The following is a 17,786-nucleotide window of genomic DNA, read 5'->3' as shown; positions in this document are numbered from 1 at the left end:
ATCTAGAAGACTAATCTTAAGTGTTGCAAGGTTTGAGAGCAGAAAAAAACCATACAAAGATAAATATGGTTACCATTTTTATCTAAAGCATACTACAACCACTCAACTTCCCTTGCAGACATGTTTTTAACCCCTTTATACATCCTACAACATTATTCAAGCATGATTTTCTATTACAAAAGCCACATGGGGCTTCCTACTGTGCTATACTAGGCAACTATCTGCTAATTCTACTTCCTGCAATAATTTCTCCTAGTTTTCCCATTGCAGATGCTAAGCTTATTGATAAATAGTAGGAGTATTTAAAAATTACTTTCAAATTGTTCAAATGCCAAGTTTTAAGCAGAGGGACATATCTATATTTACTAGTTTGGTTGCTTAATTCCTGGGCTCTTCTCAATACCATCTAGTTTAGAAACTGGCACTTCTAAAAACCATCTGCTTTGTGTCTCTTTTTTCATCCCTCCTTTTTCTAAGCCTGTTCCATAATTGCTTCTACCAACTCTTCAGTTTGAAGAGAGATCCTTTGATACATCCTCCATAATGAAAGGTTCCAGTTCAGAACTTCTTTAAGCTCAAAAATGAACTTGGATACAAGAGGTAAGACAACAGCTTCTTTTTTGATACAGCTTTATTTCTAGAGGATAGAAGGAGAGATCATCTATTAGCCCCATGCATTCTCCAGTGAGCTTCTTGTTCACAGTGTGTTTCAAAAAGATTAATTTTATACCTCCTGCAAATTGTTCCTCAAACACCTTTCTTAGCTGAATGTATGCATTCTTACCTTATACTGCCAGAAATTTATGAAGCTTTCCATTTCCCTCTTGCAGACAAAACTTAACTTTTAAAAAATGGTGAAAACTGCTTTGTGTAACCACCTTTTACCCTGCTGTTTAACTATGCTATGCCAGTTTATTTTTGGACTTACTATCTTTGATAGGTGCATGCATTTCCTCCAACACTCCACATGGCATCTTCAAGTAGTTTCTATGCCACGTACAAGGATTTTACTTTTATAAATTGTCTTTAATATGGTTTTTAATTTTAAATCATTTTCTTTAGAAAAATAAAACCCACAAAGCAGAGGATTTTCAGAGATGGAGGTAGATGATCCTGCAAGAAACGTAAACACATTTCACAGAATGACAGTGACACTTTGAACCAGATCCTGCACACAATGGTCAGAAGCACACACAAAACTGCTTCTCCCTCTTCTGGTTTGCAGACTAACTGCTCCATGAAACACTCACTAACTGTGTCCAGCAATTTAGTCTCCACATCAATCACTGACTCAGCCACTGCTGCTGCCATGCAGGCACCAGGCTGACCAGGGAGCAATACAACCAAACCAGGAGGTTAGAACAGAATGAATGAAAGGGCAACAAAGAGAGTGAAGGGGAAGAGAACAGCCACACAATAAAGTCAGCTGTGTGTGTGCATTTACACACCACATTGCTCATGGGGCACCAGGACTTGGAGGAACATACATGATTTTTCATGAGCTGCTGTTTCCCTTCATTTCAAACCCATGATTATAGAGAAAAAAAAAAAAAAAGAATTCAGATACTAGATGTGAATTCAAGAAGTAGGAGGCAAACAAATCTGTATTAAAAGATAATGAGAAAGCATGTGCTAACTGCTTAAAATTAGCTCTCAAAAATTTGAAGCTAAAATTTGACTACTGAGATTGAACAAGTCACAGCAGAGCAAATACACCTGCTGAAAATTAGCTTGCTAGAGCAGTGTGCTTTCCTGTGTCTTGTTGCAAACAGATGCTCTATTTGGATTTCCTTGCATATTGCTTCTCTCATTAAATCTCTTTTTCCTCTATTTAACCCAGGGCTATCTCTCCCTCTACTTGTACCAAAGTTCTCTTTACTTCATACATTTCCAATCCCATCAAACCATCACCCCCGGGTTACAGGAGCTTTCACACCTCCCTCCTTTGCCTCTGTAGCAGAGGGACAAAGCCAGCGCCCATCTGCCTTCCTTCACCTGCTGGGAAGGACTCCCCTTGATGCCTCAGGTTTTACCTTTTACGGTTTCACATTCTGTACTGCATTAGTGTGTAATTCTGAGCTTCATATGAGGGGATAGTAAGCTGTCTTCATGGAGTAGGTGCACAAAATAATTCCTTCTCTCACTGGGGACCAAGGACAAATAATCCAGATCTCAGGCCGGAAAGCATAAACAATGGCAGAATGAAGAAAACAAGAAGGATGGGACTTCCGTGGGCTGGAGCTGTCATTGGACAGTAACTCCAATATGCTAATGGACCAGAACTTCTAGAAGTGTGAGATCCCGTGACCAGTCAAACATTTTGTGACCATTTTTGCGTTCACCTGGGCTGTAGCCCTGGCTGGCTCTTGTGCTGCCCAAGGTGGATCCATTGAGGCCTCCTAATAAATACCTACTTTATTCTTTAGCTCCATCTAGCCTCTGTTCCAGGTCAGCCTTCACTACTTCACTAAGAGAGCTTACTATCCCCTAAAATAAAGCTCAGAACCACATACTAAAGCAGTACAGACTCTGAAAAATATAAAAGCTAAAACCTGAGGCATCACCCTGCTCCTGCCTCAGGATGGAACTGGTGTCTCACACTGCAGAGCTGGGGTTCAGTACTGCCATCAGACAGTCAATGGTAAAACACAGTATTTTTCTGCCAACACTGTCAACGCTAAGCTTAAATACCTTCTTCTCCAAGTCACTGCAAAAGTAAAAGACTGAGCCATGTACTACCGAGACAACTTGCAATTGTTTCATGCTTTATCCTAGGACAAACTAGGAACCCAAATCAAAAGGGAGCAATTATAAAAGCCCTGTGAGCAGCAGCTTAAGTGAAAAGACAGAAACACAGAGTTACACAAAAATGCATCTTTTCAATCCCCTGGCTTTTCAGGTAGGAAGACATTTATTTTTTTCTTACCTGTTTCTGTGTACTGCTAGGAAAAGAGAGAACAATAAAAGAAAGAATTTAGGATAGATTAAACTGGTCAGTTCTGGTAACTCTTGCAAAGCCAAACAGCTAAAAGTTCCTTTGAACTTTGACAGGGCAGACAAGCCCAAGAGCTGATTCAAGCCTGCAGCTTGCTGGACACTGAGCAGAGAGGAGCACTACTCCAACCAGCTCATTCTGTATGCACAGCAAGCAGGTACAATGCAAAGGCAACGTGAGTCACACAAGAAAAACACAGAAAACAAAGGCAAAAGAGCTGGCAAGATAGAAAGGACAGCAATGTGGGAGAGTGGGCAACATCAGGCTGCCAAGAAGGTAAATCAGAAGTGTAGAATGTGACCTGAATAATACAAGAAGTAGTAGGCATCTTTACAGAAAAAAAAAAGGTAAAAATAAAAAAGTGATTGTGAAAAATAAATCTTTCATGTTCTCCATGTCCTTTTAAGCTCTTCTGCTATCCATATATACAGTACAAAGAGAAAATCCTTTAGGCATATAGTATAAATTTACTTCCTGAAAGGATACACAACTTGCAATTTGGCTTAAAATATCAATGGAACTCCAACAACCCTCTTGCTAATTAAGACTTCCCAATTCATCTTTTTTTTGTATTTTGTTTGGGTTTATGCTTAATATTTTCATTGAAACTATCTGAAGATTTTCTGGAATACAAGTAGCAGAGCACAAAAGAAGAATGATAAACTTCTGGCATCCCCACTGCTCTCCTAATCAAAGCCACAGTTCTGTGTGGCAGCACTTAAGCTTCCCAGTCAACCTGTAAGCCAGATGCAGTCCATCAGTTTTCCTATTACTCGACTGCAAGGCCCAGCAGCCATTTAGATGGCTGGTACTGACCCATATCACAGTGGGATTCTTTATCCCATTGTCAGGTATCTGGCAATTTAATCAAAATGAAAAGAGGTAGAGCCTGATAAAAACTAATCTGCACAAGTCAGAGGCAGTGCTGCAAAACTCAGCATACATTTACATGGTTCTGGAGAGCAAAACAAAGACTTTGCTGAAGAAGGAAATGTGTTAGAAATGGCCTGAGCTGCTTAGGAAAAGTAATTTCAGTTACTTCCTTCATTTAGACAACTAAACTCTCAGTTTGGAGGAAATAATTTCAATGTGCGTTTTCAGGCTTTAAAAGCCTCACAAATAGACATGACCACTTTAGCACAATTGAGCTGAAGCTTGGGACACAAGTCTGTCTTGAAAACAGGGACTTTAAACCTTTACTTCGTGTAAGTAAAGTGTTAGCAGTAAAAAATAAAGATGCACATACAAACTAACTATTCACATTTTCTGAACCTCTTCTGCTTGGCACTGCAAAGCCTTTATAATCCACTTTAAATAAATGCAAAGTTCTTTGCCTATATATTTGCTGCTCCTTTTTTTTTCTGGATTCTGTATTTGCCTACAGAAGCTTTGACACTTGCACAATAAAATCTTAATACATGTGAGTGTTCAATACAATAATTCAGGGGAAAAAAAGGCAAAACAGTTTGTTCTTTCATTACAAACTCTGAGAAGTTATGTTAATACATGAGAAAGTTTTATACTATCACAACTGAAATCATCTTAACATTAGCACTGTAGATGGAAGTTAGAGCTCTGAAGAACACCATCTTCAATATGAATATGGAAAATATAAAATTGTAGCTTTTTGGATAAAAATAATTCAAATAGAAATGGTTGATGCAACATACCCTGAAATAGACTGCCTCTTATTTACTGAACTGCTACTCAAGTTCTAATTTACCTACTAAAAATCAATTTAATAAGAAAAAATGTACCCTCTCAGTCACCAGAGGAACATACCATCCCATTCTTACAAGAAATGTACAAAGGAACATATTTTTTGTAACACATGCTTAATTCCAACTTTACACTGGATGTCATGGATGCATCACAGCCCATGTAAATATTTATTGCTGTAATAAGTTGTTTCTTCCAACAAACTAATGTAATGTCCACTGTGAAAAAAAAAATCATTGCATATATCTTTCATTTATTTAATAAATATAGCTTCTGAGCCTGTTCCAGGGATTGTCAAATTGAGGAACAAGGAACAGTTAAAATACTTACTTCAACACCTTATCATGTTGCAGCACCTTCTCCATTGTAATCTTTCTTCACAATTTCCAAAAATAAAAACCAAACAGTACACAAGCTACACAAAATTCAGCTGGTGGCTGATAACTTGTGGTGTCACTCAAGAACTGGCAGTGATGCCAATGGTGTTTAAAACTCTCTATTAATGACCTAGATGCTAGGACAGAGTCTACCAGGTCAGAGCCTACCAGTCAGCAGGTTCAGGGATAACCCCACACTGGAGAACTGTGTTGATGGGAAACCCATGAAGAGCAACCATGGTAAGTGATTTACTGTAAGGGTGGTAGGACTGAGAAGCTGTGGACTATCTCTGAAAGTTTTCATGACCAGGTTGGACAGAGCTTTGAACAACCTGCTCTAGTGGAAGGTGTCCCTGACCATGGCAGGCAGATTGGAGCCAGATGATTTTTGAGATCCCTTCCAACCCAAACCATTTTATGATTCCATGATTCTAAGTAAAAGAAAAAACTCACTCCTGTGGTGAAGCAACACACAGGACAGGCTGGGCATGCAGGGGACACAGCTCTGCAGAAATAGATCTGGGGCTCCTGGTGGACACTGTGGAGTGCACCCTTGGGAAGTGAAGCAGGCAAACCAAGGATCGAGCTCTGTTGGCAACTAAGCAGGCTGGGGTAAGTCACTTCCCCTCACTGCACCTTTCAGCTCCTGGATTGGTGTGTCTGATTTTGAGCTCCCCAGTAAAAGGCAGAGCTTGGTACAGTGGGAACTGCCAGCAGAGGGCCACCAAGGTGAGGAAGGGGCTGGGACACATGACACATGAAGAGTTGCCAAGTGAGGCTTGTTCTGTCTGGGGACAAGGCAGCAAACCAGACAGATCTCATTACTCTATTCAGTTCTCATCTGGGTGTAAATAGAAAAGTCATCACCTGACTCTTTTTGACGCACACAGCAGTAAGACAGGAAGAAACCAACACAATTGGTAAAATGGAACATGCTAGCTGAAAAGAAAAGCTCTTTTCCCCATGAGGGTGGCCAAACACTGCAATAAGCTGCTCAGAGACCCTGTGGCACCACCATCCCAGGAGTTACTCAAAATTTCCATGCATATCCTAGAACAGCCTGCTCTAGTTAGACTGATTTTAAGCAGGGGTTTGAGCTACATGACTGTCAGAGGTCCCTTCCTACGTAATTCTATAATAAATCCAAATGATGTGTAGTAGAAAACAACATAAAATATTTCATTGAGTTACTCTTCTCATCTGAACCTTGTTAAGTCAGCAACAGAAATGACCCAGCTTTAGCCTGACAGAGGCGTTTCTGGCATGGAAACAAAGGTTTTGCAGTTAGAGAAGTTATTCATCACTTACACTAGGAACTTCTTGGAAAATAGTTCCAAGTGTAAGTGATGAATGAACTTCTTCCTATCACTAAAAATTAAAGTCTAGTTAAAGGATGAAAACAACACCTGACAATTCTGCTGTTAGGGATTTACACTGCTGGAGCTAAGATGCTTAATTTACTATTTGGCTCTTTTATTACAACACTTATCTAAAAATAAAATACCTATGTAAAACAGGAGCTCAAACTACCTAGTACTTGAAGTTTTTCATGACCTCTGTATCTTTCTCTTCAGCAAGTACAAAAGGAACATATGGAGAGCTTTAAACCCTAAACCATTTGTATTGGAAAAAAATAACTTTCAAATTGCATAATTTTGATCCTTCCTTGACCTTGCCAGACTGCAGAGTTATTTCTGCTCCCTGCTCTCTCCAGACTTCACTCTCCTTGAGGCTCACAGCTTATACCTACACTGCTTCTCCTCTTTCTTCTCTTCCTTGGAGGAGCTCCTCAAGCAAACACCATCAGTTGCTATTCCTCCTCTCCCACAGTCTCAGACTGTGTGCAAAGATACATGGAATTAGAGTAAAAAATTGCAAGTAGACACTTTCAAGTATGCAAATACACAAACACTGAGTAACAAATGTATTTGCTATTTAAACAAAAGCCAGCTTACAAATCAAATGGAAATCTGCAAGTCAGCAAGTTCTTTACATTGAGATCATTAGAATTTAGATGAGAAATAAGAAAAATCTGTATTTTTCATTAGTGCTTTTTGAAGCGCTTTATTTCACTGACCTCATTTTCAATTTAATTTATTTGCAGAAAGTAACTGGTCTCACAGATGCCAGCTCCTCCACACACATCCCCTGAAGGGACCATTTCCTTCCTGTATCAAAGAGCACCATGTGCCAGGAGTTCTCATCAACATCAAGCTACTTCACAGAACAAGAAATATACTCTTGAGTCAATTATGAATATCATGGTTTGTTCCATCCTCTAGAAACTGAAGTTGCATTTGCTCATTGCTTTCCCCATCCCAACATTATTCTTCATATGGCATTCAAAGTTCATCCAGTATTAAGCCAGTTAGACCAGTATGTTTGCCATTTCCATTGAGTTTTTAAATGTTCAGAGCCACAGTCCACCCTGCATGACCCTGTCACTTTCACAACTGACATATAACTGTACTACTGTATTAGTACATATAACTGTACCGTATTACATCAAGCATTTTCTAACAGATTACCAATTAATAAAGAAAAAAATGGGGGTTATGACACTAAGTTTAAACACTGTTTCTTCTAAGATGACTTTAAGCTGTGGGCCACACTCCAGATTTTTTTAGAGTACACATAAGACCACCTAAGCGTAAGCTTCACAGCAGAATTGAAATCCTAATAGGTCCTATCACTACAAGAACCCATTTTACACCTTTTCAGTCAATACATATTGAGATCTCAAGCACTGATCATGTAACAGACCATAAGTACTTCAAGAGTTATTGATTTTGCTACTCTAGCAATTTCTCTCAAAGAAGATTCATGGCATCTCAAACAAAATCCCAAAATACTTCTGTTAAATTTTTCCCCTTAAAATAGTAGTTGTTTCAGGGCTGAATAACTGTAATCTAGAGGCTGTCCAAATGAGACTCTTAATTCATGCAATTAGCCTCCTACACAGCATTTAAAACCTTGCTCAGCAATAATAGAGCTTTTGAGGGACTTAAAGTTACCTTCTGAAGCAACTGGGAACATTACAGCATCATAGAAACTTGGGTTATAAATACTTCCAGAGAACAGGCAGGAAGTTGAATGCAATACTAAAAATATTAAAGAATACAGGCTTCCCCTAGCTCTCAGTGGATCTCATTCTACACAAACAGCAGGAGAGGCTTTACATTATATATAAGCTCAATTCACTGCCATGGTTTCACCAAACCCTGGGAGGAGATGCTTTACTCTTGCTTACTTAGCAGTTAGGACATTGAAAACTGCCAACACACCTGAAGGGAGAAATCATTTACTTCAACCAGATCTTTACACTTTCCATTCAGCTTTTCTGTGATCACCAGAGCTGAGCTGGCAGAGACTTTTTTCTTCTCCACAAAGAGTTCTCAAAAAAAAACTCCATGAGCAAGCTTACAATTTTATTCCTATTTTTGCCACTGGCTGGGTCTACAGATCTGAGCTCTATCCATGTAATGGCATTACACGGCAACTTTTCCCATTCACAAAATAACCTTTCCCATTCTGCCTCAAACCAATACATATCCCAATGCTCTGTAAGAATTTAAGCAATACCCTACTCAAGAGGATTCTAAATGAGGCGGCTGGTTAATAGAAATTTAAAAAGTATCATAACATGAGAAGGTCCAAACAGAGGCTATGTCTTATAACACTGTACAGCCCTAGGGGATGATCCTGACACTTCCACTCTTTTCGTCTCCCACAGGACTTCTCTGCCTGGCTCCTGCTCAAAAGAGAGAATAGCTCCTGCATTGTAAACAAAACCTTATTAGACAGGCTATTTTCCAGAAAGAAACATCAGAACCAGGCAAATTTGTTTGGATAAATCACTAAATTCTCTTCCAGACAACTAGAACAGCAGTACAGCTGATCATTTTCATAAGCATGCACTTTCCTGGCTCAAAACTTACTCTGTTCCAGTAACCCATAAATTACAATGACAGATGAATAAGAACTATCTGTTCCAATCTGAAATAGTGCTGACCACTCTTTTATCATTCCTGGCAATTAACAGTAAACATGAGTTCTAGTCATTTTTCGTAGGCAACCTGCTGAGATTTATAGCAGTATCTTCAAAAGTCTGAAGACAAGACTTGGGTGAAAGATTTTTCAGGGTTGTGACAACCTTGATGCAGAAAAGTTCTGGTACATCAATCACTTGTCTGCTATTCTGACAGGAGAAAACTCACAGGTGACACATACAGTGCAAAAGTAGTTAAGGATAGTTGCTAGTTGTTGCCACAAGTTCTAGACATGTCTGTAAACAAATAGAAGAAAAATACGAAAAATACAGCATTACAATCTCAATCAATTAGGATCAAAACAGCCTAATTTCCCTCTAAAATACAGCAATTGGCTTAAAATAGGAACATTAGAAAGGAAATGTTTTTCAAGAAAAAAAAAAAAAGGACAACTGTACAATTTTAAGCAACATCTCCAATTACTCCCTATTCCCATAAGCCAAAAAAAAAACAAAGTCCAGAAAAAAAAAATATGATGTGGCAAGGGCAGAACTCCCTGGAAAGCAATTCTGAGAGTCATCAAACAAAAGATTTATTACAAAGGGATTTCATTCTATTCTATGTTTGCATCAACAACATGGATGCTGAAAATAAAACCATTTTTACTAAATGAGCCAATGATGAAAAGCTAGGAAGAACGAAAAACTTAAATCAATTTTGCAAATGAAAGAAATTGACAGAAGGGGAATGAAATCCACAGGGGATGAGCACAAAGCTCCTACAAAAAGACAACAGAAAATATAAGTAATAGTCTATAATAAAATGAATAATGTCTAAATCCCAAGCTGACAGTCAATGCCAGGAAAATGCAAAACAGTAAACATCTGTAAAGTTTACGACCACAAGCACAACTTCCAGAATAAGCCAAGTAATCTTTTCTGGTCCATTTTGTACTACACATAAGAGATGAAACACTGTATTCCCACTGAAACGCCACTTTTCAAGCAATCAACTGACACAAACCCAAAGAGTAGGCCATTCTTTGTGCTCCTCCAATAAAGACAGAGGGAATTGGATTTGGTTACTATTTAAGCAGGGAAGCTTGAAAGAAGGCTTCTTAAGAGCCAAAGTACCCAGACAACTACTGCAGAGAAAACGAGATCGATTTGTTCTCAGGTTCTCAAAAGACAGGAGATGCAATGGGCTTAAAATTGAAGTTAACAAGATTCACACTAGGCACTTGGGGAAGACAAACACCACTTTTCAATTTTAAGGACAATGAAACCCTTGAGCACATTACACTGGAGACAGGTAAGGAAGTAAAAAGCCTACAGTCAGTAGCAGGACCACAGGAAATTGTTTAGTCTTTGTTCCTTACATTTATTTTAAAAACTGTATAGAATTTACTGGCTCATTTCAGTAGAAGATACTAAGGTACAACAGAGAATTTGTGCTTTTCTTTCAGTTTAAATATTTGTGACTTTTTATTATCTTCTCTCCACTATCTTCCACATAGTCCTGTTTTTCAATTAACACACTTACATTTCTGTGATGATCAGTTACCACAGCTGCAAAGACCAGAGTCTGTCTTATGTTCTATTATAGCTAGAGCTTAAAAAACAACATAATAGTCAAATAAAGGAATGCAAAAGAAGGAAAAGGAATTCTACTAATATTTCCTATTCAACTTTCTCCATTTCAGGACTCATGGGTTTACTGCTGATTTACACTTCCATAGAAAAATGTAGCATATGGCAAGTTAAAAAGGACAAGGAAATAGAGAGTATAATGGGAAGCGAATTAATGAAAATCAATAGTTTTGAAGACTAAACCACATTAACAATAAAGCTTATGGGGTTTACACAACTTGAGTGATTTCATATTAGATAATTAGACAAAACTTACAATAAAATGTTCTTTCAACTGTATAGTTAAAAGATTGCCTTCCTAGTTTAATCAAACTTCAAATAAACAATAATGAATAATTATTCATTATACTGCAGGCATCATCAGCAAGGGATAAAAAGTGCCTTGATCAGGACTTGTCAGGTTCTCTCAACCCCTCCTCCACAGAGCAGAGAGACAAAGCAAGCCCTACCTCACACCCCAAGGATTACCTGGCAACCTAACAGAGGCAGACAATCAGTATGGACAATGTTTCTGCAATATTGGATCTGGAACTCTCCTTTTCTAGTTTTAGACACAAAGTCTCAATTCACAATTCTAGCCTTTCCCTAGCTATCAGTGAATGGAAGAACTGGCCCTCCAGAAGACAATTCAGCAGGTCTCAGACATGTCTGAGATCATTAAAAGGGCTGCCTGTGTTACTCTGTTTCTCCCCACTGTCTGCAGAGACAGCCTTATGTCCCTCGGACTTGACACCAACCCTTCCCTGGCATACCAGCTTAGACATCTCACACCGTTTCTCTTCCATTCTTTCCTCAGGCAGTACTGGCTAAGATTCCACAGTTTCAGCTTCTTGGCACCTCGGAAGGAAAGCCAGGTTCTGGGGGTGGAGCTGAACACAAGCACCACCAACTTCAATGGTTTCCTCAGAGGGCAATGCAAACACATAAAACACTGTTACTTTAAGAAGAAATTCTTAAATTAAAAAAAAAAAATTAAAGGCACTATCCAGACAGCAGCTTTTGTAAAGGTGAAAGCTACACATTAGTATGAAAAACTAATAGCCTGGCTCTGTAGACACGTAAACAGGTATTTTAGCAGAAAATCTCACATCCTGAAAATGAAAACATATGCAAACATTTGAAGGAATAAAGTCTACCGTTTTTGTCTTGGTTTGGTTGTTTTATAAATAATATCATTCAAAAGAATTACTTTGTTTTCTAACAAAAGAAATAGTTCTACAACTTCACAGTAGCATCCAATACATTAATAACAAACAACTTTTCATATTGAAGCTGGGACAAGGCACACCATACCATTAAGTCCCATAAAGGTAAAAGTCCATGCTGGCACTTGGACTTAAAGAAGTTCAGATTTCTGGAGCACAGCATCAGTTTTTGCCCCATGTTCCGTCTTGGGTCCTGAGACTTCAAAACTCCAACACTAGGAAGAGGAAAAACTAAGACAAATTCTTTCAAAACCCTAATTTGATTAAACAAACTGTCTATGAAAGAACTGAGGAGAGGCTGTGCTTCACAGGTCTTCCAGGACCTTTACCATGACCATCTACTCCTTACCAGCAAGCCCTTTTCCCCATGAATTCTAATCATAGTTTCTTCATGCAATCTTCTGAAGATCTGTTTAAAGGTAGGACTTAATTTAACTTGCACTCTTTTTAGCACTCTAAGAAACAAATTTTCACTATCATACACTAAAAACCCTTTATTCCCTCTGCTGTAGTAGAAGCACACTGCATTTACCAGGATCTGAAAGAATAGATTATATTAACACCTGGAGTGGAGAAATAAACAAAAAATCTGAAATACACAAAATATCTTCACTGCATCAAATATATAGCAGAGGAGATCAAACACCTTGGTACCAAATCCATAAAAGTTTGTCCTGCTGGCCACAAAGAAAATCCACTGTCAGATATTTAACCAATTTAGCCTAATTTTCTGACACCATAGCTGGAAGGCAGAAGAGAAAAGTTGAGCTACTCAGGGAAGTCTAGTGCTTCAAATACATTCAGGAGCTTTAAAGGAAGACTTGAAAATATTCAGTACACTTCACGTTAGACTCGTATGCTAGTTTCTTGCCTATTTTAGGTATTCAGTCTCCATTCAGACATTAAAAAAATACTGAAATCCATGGCTCTAATAGTACAGCAAAGTATTTTAGGCTTGATTCCAATTTCACCAATAGCAAAGACATTCACAGCAGAGATAATCCATACTTTAGGTTTATTTGATTCCTTTTAGAGTTACCTGAGAAGCAGAAGCCAAGCTACATGGTTGTAATGACAGAACAAAGGGGAAAATGTAAAGGAGTCTCCCACCACAACTTATAATACAAGAATAAACAAGTATTAAAATGATGCAATAAATTATTCACAGTGCTTTCCTCATTTATGTAAAGACAAATCAAGAAGTGCAGTCTTACACACTAGCCAAACAGTCAATCCACTAATTTAAAAAAAAATCAGTAACAAAAAAAAATCAGAAAACACTGTTTATCTATAATAGCAAAGTATCACTACTTTTTTTAGTCAATTACTGACTATGCACTGAACAACCACAGCCCCTATGACTGGCTGTGTAGTTCAACTTGAAGTTTTAAATTTATCTAATACAAGAATGTTTTTCTGTAATAGTACTGAAGCCACTACTCCAATTTTATTTCTCATTTGTAATCTTTGCAACTGAATTTAGCACTCAGTCGTTTACCTACTAATATTCTTCATGAGAGAAAAAGTGGATTTCACTGGCAGACTATGTATTTTCAGACATTTTTACAAGTATTACTCTTCTTCCTCCCCTCCCTTTTACATTAGGTTTCTTGAATATTCCTTAAAGCTCTACAGCTACCACTTAGTTATTTTGTCCTTGAAGACATTCCCAGCATTTCTCTTCCATCAGCAAATACATACACTTCATATTCAGCTAAAATTTTTTCATAAAATTGTACAAATTACCTTAACAGTATTCTGCAAGTATAGCTAAAGTCCACAACCATCCCCAATAAATTTAAATTATCCTGACTGGAGTTTTCCAAATGCTACTAGCTTTGTCGTATGGGAGGGCCTTTGATGTTCACATCAAATAACCTTCAAATTGTTCGACAACAATAATCAACTCTATTGTCCTGATGAATAAACCCTGTGAAAATGTGCCCATGAATGTCACGGACTATACACGTTAAGTGACAAGATACAAACCACAATGTGGAAGTAATTCTACTGAAAATTTAAAGTTTGTGTACGCATAAAATCAAGATGGATACTAAAATAAAAGAACATAGTGTAGCTCCCAAACTATTTAACTTTTTTTAAAGGTATTCTTCCTGTATTTCCCTTAATATTTTACAGAGTAGAAGTTACAATTATAAAAATGCAAAGGTTTAAGCATGAATTCAGCCCATAACTCCTGAATACATGTCCAAAATCAATCAAATGGAGACAGGTTCTATGGCTAGCCTAAATAATCTGACTGAACGGTGAATAAATCAGAACAAAGACCAAAACTTACTGAATCACCCAGAGGTATCTCTTATCAAGAGAGATCGCCCATCTGACAATTATTCCATGTTTAGAACACGCAAGACCCAACAAAACCATACTATAACCTGCAGAGAGGCAGCATGTACACAGAATTCCCTTGTCCACTGTCATCAGGTCACCAAAGGGACATTCCTAGTGCGATTTTTGCCAGTACAGGGACCACACATGTTCTCCCGACTTTGAGCCGAGCCTGCAGGGAGAGCGAGCGGCCAGGACGGCACGGGAAGCGCAGACCCTGCCTATGTGCCAGCGCGAAACACGGACAGAAAATGAGTTTGAGGGCTTCTGAATACTGCCAACTCCGCTAGTTACAACATCCAGCAGCTGCAGCGATCCATCAGGTTCTGCAGAGGCACTCTGCTTGCTGCAGAAGAGCGTAGTGATTTGTTAAAGACAAGTTTCGAGAGGACGAACAGACGGGAGAAACTTGCGGGAGCACGAGCGGAGTTTCTCTCCGCTAACCCGCACCAAAGGCAGAATTAGAGGCAAAGCACCGGGAGTACCGCACCGGGAAGGCAAGAGCCCAGAGCACACCCTCCCCCGGAACGCCCCGCCGTTTGTTTCCTGTTGAGGACGGCAGCGGGCAATTCTCGCCCTGCTGCCAGGGCACCTTCCCAGGGCGCTGGGAAAGGCGGGATCTGGTTGGGAGCATCTGCACAGCAGGCACTGACCTGAGGGTGCGGTTGCCGGCGCAGCCGCGGCGCTCCATGGCGGCGGGCACGCAGCTGGTGAGCTCGGTCCAGTCGGCGTGCAGCCCGCAGCTCCAGCCGGTGGAGAAGCGGGAGAAGAGCCAGGTGTCCTTGTCGCCGCCGGGGCGGTGGCAGGCGCACTTCTTCTGCCCGGCCCGGCAGTAGCAGGGCTGCTCCAGGTGGATGTTGCGCACCAGGTGCCGCCCGAAGGTGGTGCCGCCCGTCTTCTGGATGTGCAGGAAGACGATCACGTCGCGGCCCCGCATGTCGAACCGCACCCGCCGGCACAGCTCCCCCCGGGCGAACGGGAACTTGGCCGCCAGCCGCGGCATCGCCGCCGCCTCCTCCTCCTCCTCCCGCTCCTCCGGGCCCCCCCCGCGGCGGGCGGCGGAGGCCGGCGGGCGGCGGGGGCAGGCGGCGCCGGGGCAGGCGGGCGACACGTACTGGTAGACGATGAGCAGGAAGAGCAGCGCCAGCAGCGGCGGCAGCAGCCACCTGTTGAAGCGCTCGTCCATGGCGGTGCGCGGGGGCAGCGCGGCGCGGGATCAGGCGCTGCCGGCCGCTGCCGGGGCGGCCGCCCCGCTCGGATCCCGCAGCCGAGGGGCGCACGGCTCCCTGCCCGACGGCATGGTCTTGGCAGGCGGGAGACCGCGGCTCGCTCCGCTCAGCCCAGCGCGCCGCGCCGCACCCCGCCCGAGGCGGCCATCCCGCGCCCCTGCCCGCGGCTGTTCGGAGCGCCGTGCCCGGAACGCGCTGCCCGGCGGCGGCCGCACAGCTCCGCTCCCGAGCCCGCTCCGCCGCAACTCCAGCCCAAACACAGCGCCCGGCTCCCGGCGGGGCGCGCCCCGCCCCCGCCCGCCGGCCAATCGCGGCCGGGCCGGCCGCACAGCCAGCCAATGGGCGGGCCCAGCACGCCGGCCCTGCCGCCAATGGGAGCGCGCGGCGGCCCGGCGGGGGCGGGGGGAGCGGCCCCGCGCTCCCCTCCAGGTACCGGACCGGGACCTGCCGCGCGCGGGGCGGGGGCGGGAGGCGGAAACAGCCAATCAGAGAGCGGGGGCGGGGCGCCGGGCAGCCAATGGGAGGGGCCGGGGAGCAGCCAGGTGAGCGGGGTTCCGCTACATCCCTCATTTCCCATCGCTTTCCCGTCGGGAATTGACGTTAGTTGCTCTTCCCGGTGTCACGTCCGTGATTATAACCCCAAGTGCTTCATGCACGGAGGCGGACAGAGCCGACCACCCCAGAGATTAACTGACTAGCTGTAGGGTAGCTGGTACACGGTGCTGCTGGTTCTTGGCGGTCTTCAAACCGTCCCAAACCATGGTCCCAAACCACGAACCCCCTTCGCAGAACACTTTCACCTCCCCGAGGCAATAACACCGGTTTCCCAGCAGCGCAGCTGCTCCATTAAAATGTCAAAAGGTTACTTTTCAATCCCTTTTTACAACAATCCCTATTTACAGCAATCCACATCCTGAAACTGTGTTGTTTTCCCTACTGAAAATTATCCTTTTTTTTTTAATAGACATTCAAATCTTTACCCGCAGAGCACACTCAGCAGAATTTTGCCAAAAAAAATATACCCCACTGTTTTGCCTGTGCTCCCCATAATGTTAAGTCTGTCACAAACACTTCATATCCAAAACCAAGCCTCATATGGCTCCTGGATTACAATATATTAATATGCAAAGCATTTTTTCTTAGAACTGATTGCACATCTTGCTTATTTAATTACAGAATGCCTTTATTTACTGAGGGATTAATTAGATATCTGACAGTGCTAAAGCAACTTTTTTGCTCAACTCTAAAGGCAGCTTCACCTCTGAAAGGCAGATAACAGAAGAGCAGTGCCTTCCCATGGGACCACTTAACTTTAGAACTTATAAAAATAGACAAATGTATTTTAAACTGAAGGTTTTTATATAGAAACCAAGAGTACTTGGATTTTTGGGGGTAGAGTATCTGCTCCCATTAGAGCTTGCCAGAAATCATAAAAATTAACAGAAATGGTCTGAACAGAGGGAGCTCAAACTGTAAATGTTGAGAGGTGTCCACAGGAACAACAGCCAGCCTACACCACCCACCTCCAAACATCTACCACACATGCATGCACACTCCCAGCATCCCATGTAGTGGTAATACACCAGTAAAAGTCTGAGAGTTGCAAATTTTTGGGTCTTGCCAAAACATGAAAATAGATGATGCACTTCTACCTTCAGTGACATTTTTCAAGGAGAATATCATGGGTTACTTGGTGAAATTCACCCTTCTACAGCCATGCACCACAGTACTGAAAGTCCTTTCCTCCTTTGGAAGAAGAATTCAGAGTCTGATCAAATAAACCTATTAGTCCTTGGCGTCTAATGACAAGAGATGTGCACTCACTGACTCTTATTGAAGTAGAAAACAGCATTTTCACCTTGAAAAATGACCATATTCTTTGCCAGCATGAGCAGCAGAGCCCCCACCTCTCTAGGGAGACCAGACTCTCTCCTCTGCTTTGGCCACCACTGTGCTCACCTGCTTCCAGACTCCCTGTGCCTCCAAAGTGTGGACCTAGTGAGTTCATCTTTTAACCTCTTTTTTTTATTAGGTGACACAAAGCCTGTCCTGGAGAAATTTAAATGTTTAAATGTGTAAGATACAGAAGCATTTTGTTCTCATCTCAGCCTATCCACTGCTTAACAAGAAATATGGCTAAATTCATTTGAAATAGAAGTGATGCTAAGGGATTTAGACTCAGTATCTCTTCTGATGCTTTTAACATGATGCAGAAATATGATAATTTAAGATTTTCTCATTAAATACCAGATTGTTAACACTGTACCTTCATCT

At 41.6% G+C, this 17,786-nt stretch overlaps 1 protein-coding gene across 2 annotated transcripts in view; it reads right to left on the bottom strand.

Annotated features, from left to right (window-relative positions):
* The window catches only part of HS6ST3 (heparan sulfate 6-O-sulfotransferase 3), a 271,469-nt gene extending 256,000 nt beyond the window's left edge, over positions 1-15,469 (bottom strand). The window contains exons 1-2 of one of the 2 annotated variants that reach the window (XM_059466996.1): positions 15,350-15,469; positions 14,937-15,313 (exon numbers count right to left, since the gene is read on the bottom strand). In XM_059466996.1, coding sequence (XP_059322979.1) covers positions 14,937-15,313; positions 15,350-15,469 — 497 coding nt within the window. Of the gene's footprint in view, positions 1-14,936 lie in introns of both variants that reach the window. The other variant, XM_059466995.1, reaches the window with a different exon arrangement.
* Positions 15,470-17,786: the final 2,317 nt, after the last annotated feature.

The sequence above is a fragment of the Ammospiza nelsoni genome, chromosome 2 (assembly GCF_027579445.1).
Source record: "Ammospiza nelsoni isolate bAmmNel1 chromosome 2, bAmmNel1.pri, whole genome shotgun sequence".
Classification (NCBI taxonomy): domain Eukaryota; kingdom Metazoa; phylum Chordata; class Aves; order Passeriformes; family Passerellidae; genus Ammospiza; species Ammospiza nelsoni.
The sequence above is the reverse complement of the archived record's forward strand: the minus strand, read 5'-3'. Positions and strand labels throughout refer to the sequence as shown.